This window comes from Doryrhamphus excisus, linkage group LG13 (assembly GCF_037039965.1).
Source record: "Doryrhamphus excisus strain RoL-2023G ecotype Guam linkage group LG13, RoL_Dexc_Guam_v1.1, whole genome shotgun sequence".
NCBI classification, from domain to species: Eukaryota; Metazoa; Chordata; class Actinopteri; order Syngnathiformes; family Syngnathidae; genus Doryrhamphus; species Doryrhamphus excisus.
This window is the reverse complement of record NC_136369.1, coordinates 19,554,279-19,574,618: the sequence shown is the minus strand read 5'-3', so window position 1 is coordinate 19,574,618 and position 20,340 is coordinate 19,554,279. Positions and strand designations below refer to the sequence as shown.

General features: G+C 40.7%; 4 protein-coding genes across 6 annotated transcripts; 3 read left to right on the top strand and 1 right to left on the bottom strand.

Annotated features, from left to right (window-relative positions):
• Nucleotides 1–1,223: 1,223 nt before the first annotated feature.
• On the bottom strand, nt 1,224–3,434 carry sdr42e1 (short chain dehydrogenase/reductase family 42E, member 1). Of its 2 annotated transcripts, none has more exons than XM_078795723.1 (3): nt 3,315–3,434; nt 2,981–3,056; nt 1,224–2,757 (listed from the first exon to the last, which is right to left on the bottom strand). In XM_078795723.1, exons 1-3 carry the CDS (start codon nt 3,394–3,396, stop codon nt 1,656–1,658), a joined length of 1,260 nt encoding a protein of 419 aa, XP_078651849.1. In that variant the 5' UTR covers nt 3,397–3,434; the 3' UTR covers nt 1,224–1,655. The 2 variants fall into 2 exon arrangements, with proteins under 2 accessions (XP_078651849.1, XP_078651850.1); XM_078795724.1 differs by lacking the exon at nt 3,315–3,434 and adding an exon at nt 3,177–3,195.
• Nucleotides 3,435–3,609: 175 nt separating this feature from the next.
• Nucleotides 3,610–5,413, top strand: LOC131139749 (arylamine N-acetyltransferase, pineal gland isozyme NAT-10-like). Of its 2 annotated transcripts, none has more exons than XM_058089625.2 (2): nt 3,610–3,826; nt 4,119–5,413. In XM_058089625.2, exon 2 carries the CDS (start codon nt 4,124–4,126, stop codon nt 4,994–4,996), a length of 873 nt encoding a protein of 290 aa, XP_057945608.2. In that variant the 5' UTR covers nt 3,610–3,826; nt 4,119–4,123; the 3' UTR covers nt 4,997–5,413. The 2 variants fall into 2 exon arrangements, with proteins under 2 accessions (XP_057945608.2, XP_057945609.2); XM_058089626.2 differs by lacking the exon at nt 3,610–3,826 and adding an exon at nt 3,846–3,995.
• Nucleotides 5,414–5,849: 436 nt separating this feature from the next.
• cnep1r1 (CTD nuclear envelope phosphatase 1 regulatory subunit 1) lies at nt 5,850–7,373 on the top strand. Its single transcript, XM_058089627.2, has 6 exons — nt 5,850–5,983; nt 6,399–6,470; nt 6,581–6,654; nt 6,756–6,865; nt 6,978–7,032; nt 7,107–7,373. Exons 1-6 carry the CDS (start codon nt 5,959–5,961, stop codon nt 7,146–7,148), a joined length of 378 nt encoding a protein of 125 aa, XP_057945610.1. The 5' UTR covers nt 5,850–5,958; the 3' UTR covers nt 7,149–7,373.
• Nucleotides 7,374–8,066: 693 nt separating this feature from the next.
• heatr3 (HEAT repeat containing 3) lies at nt 8,067–19,526 on the top strand. The gene is made up of 15 exons (XM_058089564.2): nt 8,067–8,373; nt 9,341–9,513; nt 9,594–9,681; nt 11,383–11,483; nt 11,617–11,726; nt 12,424–12,564; nt 13,343–13,629; nt 14,684–14,774; nt 14,993–15,135; nt 16,265–16,347; nt 16,428–16,564; nt 17,812–17,900; nt 17,999–18,142; nt 18,226–18,402; nt 18,708–19,526. The coding sequence occupies exons 1-15, from the start codon at nt 8,224–8,226 to the stop codon at nt 18,819–18,821; spliced, it is 2,028 nt and encodes a 675-aa protein (XP_057945547.2). The 5' UTR covers nt 8,067–8,223; the 3' UTR covers nt 18,822–19,526.
• The last annotated feature ends 814 nt before the right edge of the window (nt 19,527–20,340 follow it).

The following is a 20,340-nucleotide window of genomic DNA, read 5'->3' as shown; positions in this document are numbered from 1 at the left end:
AACAACAAAGTCATTGAACTATTTTGATGTATCGCTATTGGAATGACAAAACAGTCTCCGGGATTCAATACAAAGTCATTTTGGAGGGAGAAATTTGTGTGCTAATTACAATGTAAATAAATGTAACCCCAATGTAACCCAAGTGAAATTTGTAATATAATTAATTTATATATACTCGTATACTATGTGTTTTTATTTAATAATACCCTTTCATATAATTATACATATAATTATATATGTATATATATATTATTTAATAATACCCTTTCATATAATTATGTATTTTTATTCATATATATTTGTATTTAATAATACCCTTTCATATAATATAAATTTATATAATATATATAATTTATATAATAATATATTTCATATATAAAATTATATTTTTTATTTATATATATATATATATAAAATTTAATAATTATATAATATATATAATTTATATAATAGTGTATATTTCATATATATAAAATTATATATTTTTTATTTATATCTATTTTTATTTAATAATACCCTTTCATGTAATTATATATATATAATTATATATATTTTATTATATATATTTTTATTTAATAATGCCCTTTCATATATATATATACATATATTATATATATATATTTTTTTTATTCATATATTTTCCTTATTTAATAATACCCTTTCATATATATGTGTGTATATATATGTTTTATATTCTATATATTATACTATTATTATACTCTTATATTTTATATATTATATTATAATATTTATATTATTATATTATAGATATTATATATGTATGTATGTTACTATACATATATTATATATATATATATACATATGTGCATATTATATTATATATATGTATAACTATATGAAAGGGTATTATTAAATAAAATATATATAAATAAAAAAATATATCATTATATATATATTATAATTATTATTGTATATGTATATATACACTTTGTATATTTTTGCATACTTGTATATTCTTGTAAATAGCACCCACTGCTATGCTTGTTTTGCTAACGTTTGTGTCCTCAATGTTACGCTGTTGTATGTTCTATTTGGCATCGGTTTTGTGTGGACAAACACATTAGCTCAGCTTAAAGCTACACACAAAACATTGTTTTCCCTGTAGGGCTAATTGAGACCTCAACAAGACCTTTAAGAGGAAGAAAATATTTTATACCAACAGAGATGACTTTTAAGAAATAAAAAAAGAATAATTTCCTTAAAGCATCTTTAATTTAGCATTGTTTGTTTCTCACACTTCAGTACAGCTTGCTATCACCACGATGCTAACAATAGTGGATGCTAAATAAAGTGTACAATGACTTTAATTCAAGTGACAGTAAACATGGAAAAAAAGACAACTGCGACTTTTCAGCACTGCTTATATAAACGTTAACTTCAATGTCCCCTAATATGAGCTCAAATTAGCGCTGGGTCAAACAACATCGGTAGCTGTGGCTGGAGGCAACCCCCCACAAGATGGCAGAAAAATGCAGTCGTACAACCCTCCATCTGGTACTGTTACATTTGTTCACTTCCTGCTTTCTTAATTAAATTAAATTTTATTTACTTAAATGTATTTTTTTTTTACATAAATGTAATTTATGTATCTCTGCTAGCATAATGTGTTGTCTTGTCCTTTGGTTGTCTTTTTGTTATCTGCTGCCAACAACTGGCAGAAAAGAGAGCAGCGCCGCCACAAAGGCAGCGGCCGACAAAAAATTAACCACGAGTCGACTGAAGCCGCAGCGTTGCCGTTTCCTCCCGTGGCCTCTGCTCCGGAACCAATCGACAACCTCATGCAGGTCGTACTCCTGCGGATGGTAGCCCAGCTGGGCCTCGGCTTTGGCCATGCTGAAGTAGTGCGTCACGCCCGTTTTGTACACCTCCGTGCGCGTCAGCAGCGGCTGGAAGTTGTACAACGGTCCCACAAGGTGATGGATCATTTCGGTGAGAAAGGCAACGAAGTAAATAAGTCCGATGGGGAGCCGCAGTGTGGGGAACGGGTAGCCCAGACCTTCAACGAGAGGCCTGAAGAACTCAAAGTTATTGACAGGCTGTCCGTCAGAGATGAAGTAGGCCTGGCCTGCAGATCGGTGTTGCCTCGTGGCGGTTAAAGCGTCCGCAGCCAACACGTGCGCCGACGCCAGGTTGTCCACATGCACAAACTCCACCAGGCTGCTCGGTTTGCCGTAAACGAACCTAAAGATTCCTTTCTCGATGTAGCCCACAATCCGTGGTAGATGCCGCTGTTCGCCGGGCCCGTAGATACCTGCCGGGCGCAGTGCGCACGTTCTCAGCACTCCAGAACCATCCTTCAGTGGGACTCCATTTGATTTTAACACAGCCATCTCCGCCAGGGACTTGGTTCGGGAATAGTGGTCCGGGTGAAGATGGAGGGGCAAGTAAGGGAGAGTTTCGTCCCCGTTCTGTATCTCCTGACCCCCAAAGACCACATTGAAGGTGCTGGTGTATACCAGTCTGGGGACTCCATTTTCCAAACAGGCCTTGATGACATTCTGAGTGCCTTGAACATTTACAGCTTCAATAAGGTCTCGGTTCAGTTGCTCCCTGCCAGACATCCCGTAGGAAGCGATGTGGAATACGCAGTCCACACCGGCAACAGCGTTCCCAACTTGGGAGCAGCTTCGTATGTCACCCTCCAGGAACACCATTCCTTCCGGGACCTTTAGCTTTGGATGGGTGATATCAAACAGGATGATTTTGGCTCCTTTTTTGTGAAGGTGGGTTGCCAGGCTGCAGGTATTCAAAATGGGGACAGCTTTAACATCGCATGCTAGTATAAGTAATCTAAACTGATGTGGTGACGCCATCTTGTGTTGACTACAAGTATAACAGGCCGCTACGTCACTGGGACTACAACTCGACTACCTCAAAAATTCACCAAAATTAGCATTACATTACATTTGAATGCAATGGCTACAATTGAAAACACAACAACGTTAGGAACGTTACTCACCGATAACCAAAATATCCGCACCCTCCAGTTATCAAGTATGTTTCCCGACGTGTAGCTTCCATCACAGAAGGGGAACCTATTAAGAAAAAATAACATTTTATGAGTAAGTAAGCGCGATATGTCAAACAAACATAAAAGCCATTATGATTTACAAACTATCATGCTAATTTTTTGCGCAAATCGCCATTGTGCATACCATGTTTCAAGCTAGCAACACCGCAGTGTAGCATTCGTAAGCTGGACATTCATTAACATAACAACAGCGCCACTAACCTCATCATGGACAATGTATAAATTGAGATAAATGTCCCATTTTGATTAAAATGATCCTTACATGTAATAGAGCGCTGGTTGTATTGATCCCTGTGGTTAGCACAACGCGTGTTGACGTAGCTTACGTAAAAAAATTGGATCATTCCCGCTTTTTCAACAACACGAGGGAGGGGGTTTACAGGAAGTAGTCGAAAAAAACAGTACAGTAAAGGTTTATTTGAGTTATTTAAACGTCACTTTGAATTGGACGTGCTTTATTTTGGAAGGTAAAAACGGATTTGGTGTTTTACGTAAAACAAACACCCACTTCCGAGTGGGTTTTCTTATGAGGAAAAGACAGAAAACAACAAAAAAAATTAAACACGCACAAACATATTATTAAACAGATAACACACAAACTTTTAAACCACATGAGAAATAAATAAGTTCGACTGACGTCGCTGGGTTTTATTTTTTTGCTCACTGCTTCCTCATCTTGACAACACCCCCCTGTATTTCGACACCGCACTTTCGCGTGTGTGTAATGTTTAACTGCAAAGAACTCCACATAAGTTTCGTCGCCGTTGTAGTCAGGTAAGAATTCCTTATTTTTAACATTTTTTAATATTCTACTTAAAGTTGTTGCAGTGGAGTTGACAACGTTTTGTGGCGCAACACCGTACTGAAATGCTGATGCTGTCAAACTGAGCAGTGGAACAATTTAGGGATTAGATTGGCACCCGTTCTAGCAGTCAGTATTGAGGTAACAAAAAAGTAAAAACTCAGGAAAAGTTAACTGTCCGATACTAGTGGGTCTAAACATACTGGAAAAAACGCACCACTTAAAGTTACAATAGTATTTATTTATTTTTATTTTTTTTTGCAGACAAGATGAACCTGGAGGCGTACTTCCAAAGAATAGGCTTCCACGGCCCACTGGACAAAGCGGATCTCGCCACACTGAAGCTGATCCACAAGCATCATGTCATGTCGATCCCCTACGAGAACCTCAGCATCCACTGCGGTGAAGCGATCGTCATGGACCTGGACGCCATCTTTGACAAGATAGTTACACGGAACCGCGGTGGTTGGTGCCTTGAGAACAACTTGCTGTTTTCCTGGGTGCTCAAAGAATTGGGGTACAACGCGACCATATTGGGCACCAGAGTCTTCAGTAGCGCCACTGGCGACTTTGGACCTTGTAATGGTCACCTCATCAACATGGTGGACATTGAAGGCAAAGCTTATATAGCAGACGTGAGCTTCGGGGTGTCGTCGCAACTGTGGGAGCCGCTGGAGCTCGTCCACGGGAAGGACCAGCCTCAGAAGGCTGCGGTGTTCCGTCTTCTAAACAAGGGAGAGGTCTGGGTTCTAGAGAAGTCGAGTCGAAAGTCGGTGATCCTCAACCCGCACTTTGCAAGCTCGAGTCTGGTGAACAGGAAGCTGACGAAAACGATATATTCCTTCACAATGGTGCCGAGTGTCGCCGAGGACTTCTTTGAAGTCAACGACAAGCTTCAAACGGATCCTGGTGAGCTGTTCACCAACAAGTCCATCTGCTCCTTGCAAACACCCACGGGTTTCATAGCCCTGATTGGCTGCGTCTACAGCGAGGTCACCTCCAAACCTGAGGAGGGCGTCGACATATTCGATATGAGGGATGTGCCAGAAGGCGAGGTTGAGCAAATTCTGAGAGAGAAGTTTAACATCCGTTTGCAAAACAAACTACAACCCGTCAACAACGCCTACTCATACACACTCTAAGACCGGGATTCCTGTAGGAAATTATCCAAATTCACGGAATTGTTCAGAAAAAAAAATACTATACGCGCCGAATAGTGGCTCTTTGATCAAATGTCAATCATATAACAGAACAGGTCATTTTTTGTGACATTTCTGTTTGTTTTTTCAAACATAAAGTGCAAGCACGCCTCGGATCTGACATTCCAAAGAGGTTTTTTTTAATGAAAAAGTACTTTTAAATTAAGTTTCACATAGAGAATCTGTCGGTTATAATCTTAGCAATAAACAAATAATTCATTGTTATCAGATGATTGTATTATTTGTAGTGATTCAGATTTTTTATTTGTCATGCAATGCACTTTGCAGAGAACAGCCGAATAATGATTTAATAATAATAAAAAAAAAACAATATACAGCTGTACTTATTTCTTTTGTTGTGTTGTTCAAAAAAGTGTAACACAAAAACATTAAAAACTGAAAATTTTCTTGGTTTTGGGCATTTTGTCAATGTCATGCTACACTTTTTAAAGTCATATTATGAATGATTATGCTATAAGCAGCTTTTCTTTGTGGTGAAATGCCTTTCCAGTGCGCAGACGTCATCATTATAATTATGTAAAAGCAGTCATATGTCCTCATGTAACTGTATAATAACTGTATGTGCCACCTCATCGAGCACAACAACTTATGACTTACTTATTACTCAAAATCAATCATTCATGGCCAGGAGGCAATATACAACAGATTGTATATTAAACTAAGTTCATTAAGAGCACTACTAAAACAGCGACATCGAGCGGCAATGTTGTGGTAGTACACCTGCTTGATGATTTGTCCATCGTTGTGGAAAGGCGGTGCCTCATTACATTGTGCTCGCCAATCAACTGAAGAGAAAATAACCAACTCGATGCTGATTGGCCGTATCAGGCTGTCTTTCACCTGAGGTGGGCGGAAGCCGGCTGTTGGGACCACGATTAGAAGACATGAACTCACTGGAGCAGGCCGAAGGTAATAAATATATACATTCACGAAGAAAAACAAAAGGTCAGCTTTTAAACAGTAGTCGATTTGGTGAATGATTGAAATTGGCTTTGATGCGTATATGAGAATGTAACGTTGCAAAGTTAGCCTATTCGTCCGCTTTACGATATTAGCATGTAGCATTGTGGCTGACATGTTAGCTCCTTTAACCGACACTTTCGTTTCTAGCGTTAGTCATTTCTACTTATTACTTGTATTACATTGGAAACGAACAATATAGATGATACATTTATGTATCGTCCTGTGCCAATTTCATGTGTTGTTGCCTTCCTGAATAAAATACTCCCCTGCGGTTTCAGTGCTTAGTATGCGGTTGCTCCTATCGATTAGTTATGCCTGACACTGTTTAAGTTGACAGTAATCACGTTTATTTTGCCATTAGATCTAAAAGCCTTTGAGAGAAGATTGACGGAATATGTCTCCTGTCTGCAACCTGCCACAGGAAGGTGGAGAAGTAAGTCCAAAGTCATTAGATAGACCCTCACAAGCTAATGAGCTGTGTCTTGGATAACATAATCGATTGACGAGTCGTCATGGTTACTTTGTTGTTGTTGTTTTTTCCAGTGATTTTAATAGTGGTGTCGGTTTGCACAGCCACGGGGGCGTGGAACTGGTTGATAGACCCTGATACACAGAAGGTAAGCATCCATCTGAAATGGTTAGAGCTCGATGTCGGTGTGCTTTTGAATGTTTATACGTTATTTTATGATAGGGAGTTTCTTCTTTCTGCTTCCTGCAGGTGTCTTTTTTTTCCTCGCTGTGGAATCATCCCTTCTTCACCATCAGCTGCATCACGCTCATAGCGCTTTTCTTTGCGGGGATACACAAACGAGTCGTTGCGCCGTCAATGTATCCTTGTATCTACAGTATATCTTCATGTTATCATTTTTAAAGCCATAAATGTCTATGCTAACGCTTTTATATACAATATGTTTGTTATCTTTAACCTTTGCTTTCTCAGTATCGCTGCCAGGTGTCGGACAGTTTTAGCAGAATACAACATGTCCTGTGACGACGTGAGTCACCCGACGCAACCTTCCATTTTATATGTCTCATATGTTTCTAAATGCTTCTTTGTGTCGTTACGCAGACGGGAAAGCTCATCCTCAAACCACGGCCAAATATTCAGTAACCGGACGTTTTCGAGAAGTGACGTTCTCAGTGGACAGGGGATTGAACGAGAGACGAGAAGGGACACGGACGCGTTCGGAGCTGTGCTCGTGTTAAAGCTGCTGAATTACTCGTAACAGTACTTCTGTGTGTGTGTGTGTTTGTTTCTGGTTTAATCATGTATTTTATGTAAATGTTTCTATTTTTTAAAACTATTTACCAAATAAATATTCCATAAATATTCCAATATCTGTCAACTCGGCTAGCAAGCCAGCCACTTCACACACTTTTTTTTTTGCATACACTTTATTATTATTATTGTAGTATTTTTATTTTATCCCTGAAAATGTATGACTTAATTGTCATACATAGCTTTTTTGTGTGCTAAATTTATGGTATTCTTGCAATTGTTTTACTTTATTCCTGTAAATATATTACTATGTCCTCATGTCACTATTTTTGGGACATTACAACTTTATACTTATAGTAAGATTTTCAATTTATTCTCAGGATTTAACATTTTTTGGCATACATTTACAAAAAAATGTCAGATTAGCCAGCTAGCGATTTTGCTAGCTTCATTTTATTTTACATAAATTTTGGACTTAATTAAAATGGAATTATTTTGAAATATTTCAGCCTTATTCCCCTACACGTACAAAAGTGTTCACGTAATATTAAAACATGTATTACATATTTTTTTGAAATTATTGTAATACCGTGGGAGTAGTTACAGAATACAGTGTATGTATTCAAGTCCATGTCATTTATATTTTAGTATAACTATATTTTCATATGACATATTTTGCATGAACTGGCCGCTTTAAAGTAACAGTATTTAGACTTATTTTCCAATAAATTTGTAACTTCATAATCACATTAGACCGTTTTTGTGGAACTTTTCGTGGCAGCAGCAAAGTTCCTTCATTTTGCGACAGCGTGTCCTGCTTTCTGGTAGCACCTCCCGTATTACGGCAAAGATAGACCTGCTTCCACATGGCCACCTATTAGAATAGCGTGTATTGGAGGGGGTGGACTTACTAAACCTATATTTATCCAAAGACGAACCCCTACATTTACACTTTAAAAGGAGTAATATGGGCAAAAGTAAGACTACGAAATTTAAACGTCCCCATTTCAACGCTGTGGGACTGCCGGTGGACGCCATGAACGAAGCGGCAGTCGACGAGGAGGAACACGGGAACGACGACGATGACGACTGTCCGGCTGCAGAACTTTTGGAGAAAGTAGGAACATTTTGAAAGATTCGCCTGTAATTCCTGGTTATATACTATAGCATTATGTTGCTAAACAAACATAAATGAATGACTGTCAAAATGGTATGCCGTTATAGCTCACTTCCTGTTGACGTATAGAAGTGTAATGTCCGAAACATTACTCGGTGAATGACTTGACTTTAATGTGCTAAAATGCTGTCATAGTGTAACCGAGCAGGTTAAGATTGCCTTCAATGGTGTAGGAGCGGGAGGAGGAATGCAGGAGACACGTTTATTCTCGTCGCTCGTCTCTTCACTCATTTCTAACAAGCTACCTAAACACACACACTTCCGGCCTTCAAAATAACAGCACATCCTGTGGGGGGGGTACCAAAGTAAGGGCGTCACATAAATAGCTTACGTACCTCCCCTCTTAACAAAATGAAACGTCCTCGTTTACACAGACAGACAATAACAAAACAACAACAAAAAAAACAGTGCAATTTGCACCGAAAACATTGTTTCCATCACATGTGTAAACCAGGAAAGAGAAGGGGAAAAAAAAGCCACCAGTCATTTTGATGGCGTGGGTTCAAATCCCACCGTTGCCACCAATGTAGCCGAAGAGGGTAGGAGCGCAGTGGGAACAAAAAGGAGGAATGCAGGAGACACGTTGATTCTCGTTGCTCGTCTCTTCACTCATTTCTAACAAGCTACCTATACACACACACTTCCGGCCTTCAAAATAAAAACACATCACGTGGGGGGAGGTACATAAATAGCTCACTTCCTGTAGGTGGAATAGTCTGCCGTCCCAATATATTTGTCCAAGTTTTGTCAAAAGTTGGCCCAAAAGCGTTGGAGCTGTCATAACTCACTTCCTGAAATGCTCTGGTGTCCCAATACATTTGTCCATGTTATGTAGACGTTATGAATAATAACCATCCATCCTATTATAATAATATGAATAATAACAGTCAACCATATTGGTCTCTAGTTGGAGAGTCCCAGTGCGTCTGTCCGAGAGCTTGCCTGTGCCAGCATCTCCAGGATGGTGCAGCAGAGCCAGACCATCCCGGACCTCCTCCAGAGGGACGCTGTGAGGCGCCTGGGCCCCATGTTGCTGGACCGCAGCCTAGCCGTGAGGGAGACGGCTGCCGGAGCTCTCAGGTGAGTCGGTAGCGTAGTGCCGATGAACAGCGATTGAAATCGACGATTCGCCGTATTTAATCGTCGGTCTCCCGCGACAGGAACCTGAGCGCGTGCGGAGGTCAGGAGGTGTGCGAGGACATGGTGAAGCGCGACGTCATGACTCCTCTGACAGCTCTGCTTCGAGAGGTGAGCGCACACGCCAACACTGCTGCATTTAGCTCGCCGCATCACTTTGGATCCTGCCGGTCAGCAGCTGTTGCAGATGGCTGAGGACGCCGACGACATCAGCAGCATCGCACGGCGTTGCTAACTAAAACGTGTTGACTTTTGGCTCCGCTTTGACCTTGGTTAGATTTTGGTGGAGTCGTTCCCATCCATCCATCCATCCATCGTTTATCCTCACAAGGGTCGCGGGGGTGCTGGAGCCTATCCCAACTGTCTTCGGGCGAGAGAGGCGGGGTACACCCTGGACTGGTGGCCAGCCAATCACAGGGCACATATAGACAAACAACCATTCACACTCACATTCATACCTATGAACAATTTGGAGTCGCTAATTAACCTAGCATGTTTTTGGAATGTGGGAGGAAACCGGAGTACCCGGAGAAAACACATGCAAACTCCACACAGAGATGGCCGAGGGTGGAATTGAACCCTGGTCTCCTAGCTGTGAGGTCTGCATGCTAACCACTCGACCGCCGTGCAGCCCCTAACTACATTTAACTTTCATTTTATTTATATATTTTTATATACATATATTTATATAAACACACACACCACTATCATGCTACGTGTTAGCATGTTAGCATTGCTAAAATGCTAATATTAGCATAGTCACATTTTCGCCATTTTCATTTTCAACACTTACATTATATATACTTAGCATGCTGACATTAGCGTGTTAGCATTGCAAGTATGTTAACATTACCAACGTATAATTTGTAGCCATCTTCATAGGTAGACACTATTGGACAATTGGACTCGCTAATTAACCTAGCATGTTTTTTTTTTTGTAATGTGGGAGGACACCAGAGTACCCGGAGAAAACCCACGCATGCACAGGAAGAACTCCAAATAGAGATGGCCGAGGGTGGGATTGAACTCGGGTCTCCTAACTGTGAGGTCTGCGTGCTATCCACTTGACCGCTATGCAGCCCTGTTGTTATTATTATTATTATTATTATGCTGTGAACCTTCCCGTGTGGAAAGCCAACACGGCAAAATGGAACCTCCACCTCTTACCGTGAGGGAAGTGGCTTAAATATTAAAGCATGTAAGATGAGGGGTGGGCAAGCTGCAGTCTGCATGCCACATCTGGCCCGCTAAGTGACTCCTTCGGGCCCGTAGTTCCTTTTTGACATTTTTTTAACAAGGAACACGCACGCACGGGGAGAACATGCAAACTCCACACAGACATGGCCAAGGGTGGAATTGAACTCGGGTCTCTGCGCGCTAACCACTAGACAGCCCGTGACCATAATTAATACAATTTAATTAGGAAAGAATGTTGCTCATTGTGCTTTATTTTTGGAAATGTCCGGAATCGACTTGTATTTGGTTGTTTTGGGAACTTAAAATGAAGTGTGATGTTCAGGAGAAACTCCTGTTGTGCCTGGTGCTTGTGTGTCTCACCCAACATTACATCAGCATTACTGACACCTAGTGACCAGTGTTGAATACTACATATGTTTTGTCTTGTATCTGTAGTTTAGTTTAGGGAAATAATTAGCTTAAGTATGCATGTTTTTGATTAATAATGGTCAGATTCAGCCATGAAACCACATTAGTTATTAATAAATTTATTTGGGGGGGGGGGACTGACAGTGAAGCCATGAATTCCAAAGTTCCAAATGGTGAGTGATTACTGTGCTCCTCATTTTTTTGCAGTGCTGCACCGGTTTTGATGGTGCCGCAGGGCAGATGAAGGACCAGAAGAACCCTGTGGATGAAGTCGCCAACGAGGCCATCAACCTGCTGTGGAATCTCTGGTAAGCCAGCCCGCTGATTTATTATTATTTTTCTTGCATTTTTCAGTAGCGAGCTAAAATATTAGGACGGCTCCACAGCTGTTGTCCCCTCGTTCACATGCCCACCTGACAAATGTGGTGTGTGGTTTTACAGCGAGAGCAGCAACCAGGCCGTGTCCTTGTTCAACAAGTCCGGTCTCCTCGACGTGGTGGTCCAGTGTCTGGAGAGACACCCGCACAATGTGGAGCTGGCCACGTCTGCTGGTGAGGGACACTAAGAGATATTCTTATGTTCTTCATTCACTGATATCTCCAAAGTCACGAAAGACTTAAAACTGGTATTATTTGCGGATGATACCACTGCTTTTTGTTCTGGAGGGAGTACAGACGAAATCATTAGAAAGGTCCGAGAAGAAATGGTCACACTAAAAAGATGGTTTCATGATAATAGATTGTCCTTGAACTTAAGTAAAACTAAAATCATACTGTTTGCTGACAGCAGAAAGGACACACACCAGCAAATACATTTTTATTTTTATTTTTATTTTTATTTTTATTTTTATTTTTATTTTTATTTTTATTTTTATTTTTATTTTTATTTTTATTTTTATTTTTATTTTTATTTTTATTTTTATTTTTATTTTTATTTTTATTTTTATTTTTATTTTTATTTAAAAACGAAACTATATTAGGAAAGCAGGAAGTGAACAAATGTAACAGTTACTGATTGTAAAAGTACCAGATGGAGGGGTAGGATTTAATAAGCTTTGCTTCTTCCTACTCCTTTCAGACATGTGGAACTGGGAACTGATTATGGGATGCACTCAATTGGAATCTGATGCATGTTCAAATGAAATTAAACCATTACCATTACCATTACCATTACTATTACCATTTCTGCAATGGCTTTTTGGAGTGAGCATGAAGCCTCAAGCTAACTTCTTATTTTTGCATCTTGCAGCCCACTGTTTGCACACTGTGACAGAGGATAACCCCGAGCTGCTATGCAGCATCAACTGCGCCGTGCACGGAGCCCTGGAGAGCGTGCTCTTGTCAAAACAGCCCAGCATGGCGCACGCCCTCCTCAGGACACTCGCTTCAGGTACGTTTGATAGCTGTCCATGCCGCCATTTTGTGCCAAATCGCACAAAACTACCAGTGTGGTACATTGACTTAGCAGTGTGTTGAATTGTTTGTTGACTTGGCTGTACGGGGGTCGAGTGGTTAGCGTGTTGGCCTCACAGCTATGAGACCGGAGTTCAATTCCACCCTCGGCCATCTCTGTGTGGTGTTTGCATGTTCTCCCCGTGCATGCGTGAGTTTTTTAGAAGTGGCCGCATCGAGCTGGAATTGCAGCTAGACAGACCCTGTCCAGTCCAGGGTGTACCCCGCCTCTCGCCCAAAGACAGCTGGGATAGGCTCCAGCACCTCCGCGACCCTCGTGACGATAATAATATAATAATAATATAATATAATAATAACAAAAAAGGGCTGCACGGCGGTTGAGTGGTTAGCGCACAGACCTTACAGCTAGGAGACCGGAGTTCAATTCCACCCCCGGCCATCTCTGTGTGGAGTTTGCATGTTCTCCCCGTGCATGCGTGGGTTTTCTCCGGGTACTCCGGTTTCCTCCCACATTCCAAAAACATGCTAGGTTAATTAGCGACTCCAAATTGTCCATAGGTATGAATGTGAGTGTGAATGGTTGTTTGTCTATTTGTGCCCTGTGATTGGCTGGCCACCAGTCCAGTGCGTACCCCGCCTGTCGCCCCAAGACAGCTGGGATAGGCTCCAGCACCCCTTGAATGAATGAATGAATGAATGAATGAATATGCTGATTTATTTATTTTTTTTTTTTACTCTTGAATAATCCCGTGCAGGAACGTTGTGGAACGTGAAGGGAAGTCTTCCTGCCGCCCGTCAGGCTCAGACCCTCGGCGCCGTGCTAGCCACCCTGTCCCAGTGCTTGGACTTGGAGGCGGGGGAGCTCATCCCTCAACTCCGACAAGCGGAAGAGGCACGCTTCCTCGCCTCGTCGGGTGTGGAAGAGCAACTTGGAGGGGAGCTCGCTGTCTCGGAGGAGATGGACGACGACGACGGCGGCGAGGCAGGAGCGCGACGTCAGAAGAACGGGAAAGACGGGGACGACTTCTCCGATCTCTTGCCTGTAAGTTGAGTCTAGTGGTTAGCGCGCAGACCTCACAGTTAGGAGACCCAGGTTCAATCCCACCCTTGGCCATCTCTGTGTGGAGTTTGCATGTTCTCCCCGTGCATGCATGTTTTTTTTCCCCAGGTACTCCGGTTTCTTCCCACATTCCAAAAACATGCTAGGTTAATTAGCGACTCCAAATTGTCTATAGGTATGAATGTGAGTGTGAATGGTTGTTTGTCTATATGTGCCCTGTGATTGGCTGGCCACCAGTCCAGGGTGTACCCCGCCTCTTGCCCGAATACAGCTGGGATAGGCTCCCTCTTAGCGGTAGAAAATGAATGAATAAACAACCAAAGTATTAACAAATCAAAAATTTTACCCCGAGTTATATACAAATACAGTTTGCAGATATGAAATGAAATATATGAGCAGTCTACGTATACACTATGATATCTTGCTCGTGAGTTAATATGAGGCATTATAGAAATACTTCACTTCGAACTTAATATTGCATTTAGAGCCTTAATATTACATGTGGAGGTTGATCAGACCTGCGATATTGCTCCTTCACACACTTGGGGTGAAAAAAAATCTAAACGATGACTCCTGGGATACATCGTGGGTGTCCACCACCGTGCACTTCCAATTTATAACGTGAGACAACGTTATATTCATGAGTAATTTCGCCAAGTCCACTCTGCAGCTCAAATCGGACTCGAGAAACTTGAGTTCAGGGGGAAGCAGCAAGCAAGCGTGGGTGGCAAAGCGGGGGGGCGTGCACCCCCCCCACCCCCGCCGGGTGTGTACCACACTGACAAGTACCCTGGCGTGCGAGACAAACGTCCCCATCGGCTCAATCACAGTCAGAACCCCCCGAGTCAGCAAACGAGCTGATGTTTGTTATGCTGCAGCACCCAAAGCTTGTATTTATTGTTGTGGAGCAGTGTCACACACACACACACACACACACACAACACACACACACGAGGTTGTGTCTTAATTGGCTGAGCAATCCCAGTCAGACTGCGTCCGTCTTTGCCAAGCGGTTGACTCGCATGTTTGTGTCCAGAGGGAGAAGGAGGAGCTGAGGGAGGCGGCGGCCTTGCTGACGGCCCAGCAGACGTCCCTGGAGATCATCGTCAACATGTGCTGCTCCGACGGTGAGCGTCGAGGCCCGACCCTTCCTGTCTTCGGGCGACGCGGTTTCCTTTGACACCGCCGCCCACGGTTTTTTTTTTCTTTTCTTTCATTTGCCGCATTTCGACAATGACAACACATTCTCGGAATACTTTATTGCGCTCACAAGAAAATCACATGACGGCGAAATATTGGCTACTGTATCATGATCGGCGTTCTACATGTTTGTGCGGCTGTTCAGATCCCTCGGACGACGAGTGGGAGGAGTCGTCCAGCAGCGACGAGAGCGAAATAACTGCAGACGGATTCTCCAATCTCATGTCTCCGCTGTGTTTGTCAGCTGAGGTGCACGGGGCCATCATCAACCACAACATCCCCCAAAAGGCAAATATAAGCAACACACACAAAATAGGAATTTAGTGGGAAAAATTAGGGGTGGAAGAAAATATAGTTACGGCGATACTTCGTTCCACGATACTGTATCGAAATTAAAAAGTATGATATTTTTATTTTTATTTTTTTATTTTTATTATTTTTATTTTTAGGCATTCATATTTATGAATATATGTGTAAGAAAATATCATTTCGGTGATATATTGCGATACTTCGTTCCACGATACTGTATCGAAATTAAAGAGTATGATTATTTTTATTTTTATTTTTATTTTTATTTTTATTTTTTTAATCAATAATAATGATATTTTTAGGCATTCATATTTATGAATATATTTTATAGAGTTGAGACCTGTAAAATTTGTTATCATTGTCATTGTTTCATATCAATTGAGGGAGCAAAAGCAGTATCGGCCCAAGCAAAATCGTTCATCCGCTAAGGGTGATGGAAAAAAATCGGTATCGGCATCGGCCGGAAAAAAAACCATATCGGTTGATCCCTGCTCTCCAGTAGGGGTGTAAGAAAATATCATTTTGGCGATATATTGCGATACTTCGTTCCACGATACTTTATTTTTATTTTTATTTTTATTTTTATTTTTATTTTTATTTTTATTTTTATTTTTATTTTTATTTTTATTTTTATTTTTATTTTTATTTTTATTTTTATTTTTATTATTTTTATTTTTTTTATTTTTTTTATTATTTTTCAATAATAATGATATTTTTAGGCATTTATATTTATGAATATATTTTATAGAGTTGAGACCTGTAAAATTTGTTATCATTGTCATTTTTTCATATCAATTGAGGGAGCAAAAGCAGTATCGGCAACAAATATCGGCCCAAGCAAAATCGGCCATCGGCTAAGGGTGATATCGGTCACATATCGGTCGCTCCCTGCTCTCCAGTCGGGGTGTAAGAAAATATCGTTTTGGCGATACTTCGTTCCACGATACTGTATCGAAATTAAAAAGTATATCAATATTTTTTGGCATTTATATTTATGAATATCTTTTATAGAGTTGAGACCTGTAATATTTGTTATCATTGTCATTTTTTCATATCAATTTCTATATTTTCTGTATAATGTACCAGTGTTATATGGCTTTGATCTAAGGTGCTCAAAAAGACCCAGTTCCCAGGACAGGAAGCCATGGACCTGTGTCGACAGACCCCCTACTGGGGAAGCCTCATCAAGAAGTAAACCCAACTCGACTGTCAATCAAAAATACATAAATGTACGTAATCAACGTTTAACATGTTGTCGTCATGCTGGGCAGGATGCAGCGGGTTCAGTCGCGGGCTCTGACATGCCTCCACAGTATGCTCTCCAGCATGGACGCCGACTCTCTGGGCGGGGCAGGGGCCCTGCAGGAAGCTGCCCTGCACCTGTCCTCGCTGGTCTTCGGAGCAGCAGGTAGCATTCTGTTATTTTTGTAGGTTCAGTCAGTACTATGAGTCTCGAACCGAGAATCGCAATCACGTTTATCGGCAGGAATTTGTTCTTTCTCAAGCTTGTCAACCCATTGGAAATTGTAGGCGGTCATTACTCAATATTACTCAATACTCACTGCGCCATCTTACAAGGAACACTGAATTCATCACACAGCAACTGAACACACAAAGTATACCGAAGTATACCAGAGGGAGGCTGACGTCATTGCATTGTCCCGATGAATGTTTTATTTTAAACAAAGGTTGGTACATGTTTGTATATTTCTCATTTATACCTCTTGAATGTTAAGTTGCTGTGTGATGAGTTTAGTATTCTTTCAGTCAGGCTATTATATTTTCATAGCAGGTAGCATTCTGTTTTTTTTTTTTATAGGAGGGACTTTTTAACGGCGCTCCATCATTTCTGTGTGTCTCTAACCGAGAATCGCAATCACGTTTATCGGCAGGAATTTGTTCTCTTTCTCAAGCTCGTCAACCCATTGGAAATTGTAGGCGGTCATTACTCAATTTCACTCAGTACTCACTGCGCCATCTTACATGGAACACTGAACTCATCACACAGCAACCGAACGCACAAAGTATACCGAATGGCGTTGCAACGCTGCCTCCGTCCACCAGAGGGAGGCTGACGTCATTGCAGTGTCCCGATGAATGACACAGTGTTTTATTTTAAACATATGTTGGTACATGTTTGTATATTTCTCATTTATACCTCTTGAATGTTAAGTTGCTGTGTGATGAGTTTAGTATTCTTCGAGTCAAGCTATTATATTTTCATAGCAGGTAGCATTCTGTTGTTTTTATAGGTTCACTATTACGCCGGAGGGACTTTTTAACGGCGCTCCATCATTTCTGTGAGTCTCAAACCGAGAATCACAGTCACGTTTATCGGCAGGAATTTGTTCTCTTTCTCAAGCTTGTCAACCCACTCAATACTCACTGCGCCATCTTCGAAGGAACACTGAACTCATCACACAGCAACTGAACATACAAAGCATACCGAATGGCATGACGCAGTGTTTTATTTTAAACGTATGTTGGTACATGTTTGTATATTTCTCACTTAATACCTCTTGAATGTTAAGTTGCTGTGTGATGAGTTTAGTATTCTTTTAGTCAGGCTATTATTAAGAGCTAAATTCATACATCCATAAAAGTATCCACCAAAAGTTGTTGTTGTTATATTGTGTTTTTTTTCTTCCACCATAGAGATCCCTAGAGATGAGGAGTTTCTCGAGGCCGTTATCAGCGCAATGCGGTCCCTTTTGCAGATGACCGCCTCCAAAAACATCCCACAGGTAATGTTGCATGGTAACATGAACCCCTCATGAGCGTTACTTGTTAAATTAGAAAATGCAAAATACAAAAATACTTTTATTTGGTTTTTTTTCCTCAGGTCATAAGCCTGCAGCAGCTGATGAGCCTCAGCGAAGTGGCCGCCCGCTCCCAGGTCATCAGTGTGAGGGTCAACGCTGTCGCCATCCTGGGCATCACCGGCGGCACTCTGGCCAAAGAGAAAGGCTCGGCTGAAACCCTTCAGGTAGCCGCTCTTGTTTCGTCTCAGGAGATATAGATATTTATTTTTTAAGTTTTTTTTTTTTAAGGAAAACTTTCCTCCCGCAGATGATCGGCAACGCTTTGCTCCAAGTCGCCACCAAAGACGCCGACCTGGTGGTTAACGGCGAGGCCCTGGACGCACTTTTTGACGTGTTCGCTGACGGCGACGAGGCGGAGACGGCGGCGAAGAACATCCAGCTACTTCCTGCTTTGAGGACGCTTCAGCCTGTTTTTAAAGCCAAGGTACCGTTCTCTTGCTGTTCTAGATTTGCGTACATATTCCACTTTTTTTTATCATCCTTGAGCCAGCATTATTTGGTTCATATTTTGTTTTCATAATATTTAGTAGTTGGGCGTATATTAATTTGTTAATCGATTAATTAAATAATTAATGAATTAAGAATTATTGTGTGGGTTTGAGACAATATAATCAAATATGCAATACTGCATTCATAAATAATAAAAACAGTTAAATTATGTTGATTAAAATTCAATTGCTGCCTGGTGGGATGTTTCAAACAAATCTCATTTTCTTTTTCTCCGGGCAGCTCCGTAAAGCCGGAAGGGACGCCTACAGCCCCCAGCAGCTGTGCGTGCTGAACAACGTCAAAGTCAACCTGAGAAGATTCGTGGGCTACCTGGAGACCGTGGTGAAGAAATGAAACCCACCCAGGACACCTATGGGACATTATTTATTATTATGTTGGTAGCAAACATAAGATTTTAATTTTTTTTGAAACTGTGCTTTATATTTTACTTGCCGACATTTGCTGTGAAGAGAGTGGATAGCATTCTTTTTTTAGCGTCACGTTTTGAACGAGAGCAGTGTCATCTGATATCTTTATTAAAGATGCAGAAAGTGCCTTAAAGCTGCATTCTTTTTATTGGCCAACAGAGGGCGACACACTTGTCTTATCTTCCCCTGGACTGTCTTAGTTCATGTGCAACTCAGAAATACACAAAAATTGTGTATTTTGACTGTAGGATAGGCAAACGTGAATCTTTGCATGTTGCATTAATTTGTATTATGAAAAGGTTTTTTTTTTTTTAAATATCCCTGCAGTTGAATAACTTTGTTTGGCAAAGTGCTTAAGGAATTGGTTATAAACGGCATTGACTGACTGACCTTTGTGTTCAATTGAAAACTTTTCAACAGACATTACTAATCAATCCATGTATTTTATGCTTAATTGTCCAATCTGCTTTTTTTGTGCAGGGGAATACTTTTCCTTTTTTTTTATTTATAATAAAATACCATAAATTGTTGATACTCAAACTGTGGTATGAGTAATACTTTATTACTTATTTTTTTTGTGTTTTTAACATAAATATAAAATATATTCATCACTGGACTGTCAGCATGCTGACACCAACGTGTTACAGCGCTAAGCGTCTGCTTAAGTTCATATGAAAATCGTAAAAAATGCTAGTATGTTCATGTTCAAGTATATTGACAAAGCGCATGTTAGCATGCTGACACCTAGCATGATAATGCTGTGTTCATATAAGTGTCTACCCATTAAAATGGCAAAAAAGCTGCCATGCTAATATTTCCATGCTAGCAATCTTATCGTTAAAATGCTAACACCTAGCATGATAGTGTCTACCTATGAAAATGGATAAAAATGATACTGCGCTGTTAGCATACAAGCGATGCTAACATGCTAATGTTGGATTGCAGACAGCTAGCATGATCGTGCTGTGTTCAAATAAGTGTCTACCTATGAAAATGGCTAAAATGTGAAAAAATTAGCATGTTATCAATGTTAACGTTACAATGCTAACTCCTAGCATGACAGTGTCTACCTTTGAAAATGGCTGAAAAAGTATTGTGCTAATGTTAGCATGCTAGCATGATCCATGAAAACAGCTAAAATGCTATGAAATAGGTGACAAAGCATATTATTAGTTAATAATATTAAAATTTTAGCTTTTTCACATTCTTCTTAAAATTTCCGGCCCGCAAATGGCCCCCGGGCCACGCTTTAGACACGCCTGCTGTATACTTTAGTTTATTACTTTGGCAAACGTAGTATAAACTTAGAAATTAGTGCAACAAAGGTGTTTAAATTCCTTGCCGTCCAGTGTAAACTTTAACTTGTCGGCGGCTTAATAAGTATCTTCCATCCTTTACACCTTTGGACAGCCTTTTCAGAAGAGAAACATAAATCAGACAAATGT

Coding starts and splice junctions, on each gene's coding strand:
- sdr42e1 (XM_078795723.1), bottom strand. CDS start 3,396: ATGATCCAATTTTTTTACGTAAGCTACGTCAACACGCGTTGTGCTAAC. Junction 3,057..3,314: donor CAACCAGCGCTCTATTACAT/GTAAGGATCATT, acceptor TTTTCTTAATAG/GTTCCCCTTCTGTGATGGAA. Junction 2,758..2,980: donor TGCGGATATTTTGGTTATCG/GTGAGTAACGTT, acceptor GAATACCTGCAG/CCTGGCAACCCACCTTCACA.
- LOC131139749 (XM_058089625.2), top strand. CDS start 4,124: ATGAACCTGGAGGCGTACTTCCAAAGAATAGGCTTCCACGGCCCACTG.
- cnep1r1 (XM_058089627.2), top strand. CDS start 5,959: ATGAACTCACTGGAGCAGGCCGAAG. Junction 6,471..6,580: donor TGCCACAGGAAGGTGGAGAA/GTAAGTCCAAAG, acceptor TGTTTTTTCCAG/TGATTTTAATAGTGGTGTCG. Junction 7,033..7,106: donor ACAACATGTCCTGTGACGAC/GTGAGTCACCCG, acceptor GTCGTTACGCAG/ACGGGAAAGCTCATCCTCAA.
- heatr3 (XM_058089564.2), top strand. CDS start 8,224: ATGGGCAAAAGTAAGACTACGAAATTTAAACGTCCCCATTTCAACGCT. Junction 9,514..9,593: donor ACGGCTGCCGGAGCTCTCAG/GTGAGTCGGTAG, acceptor CTCCCGCGACAG/GAACCTGAGCGCGTGCGGAG. Junction 12,565..13,342: donor CCTCAGGACACTCGCTTCAG/GTACGTTTGATA, acceptor AATCCCGTGCAG/GAACGTTGTGGAACGTGAAG.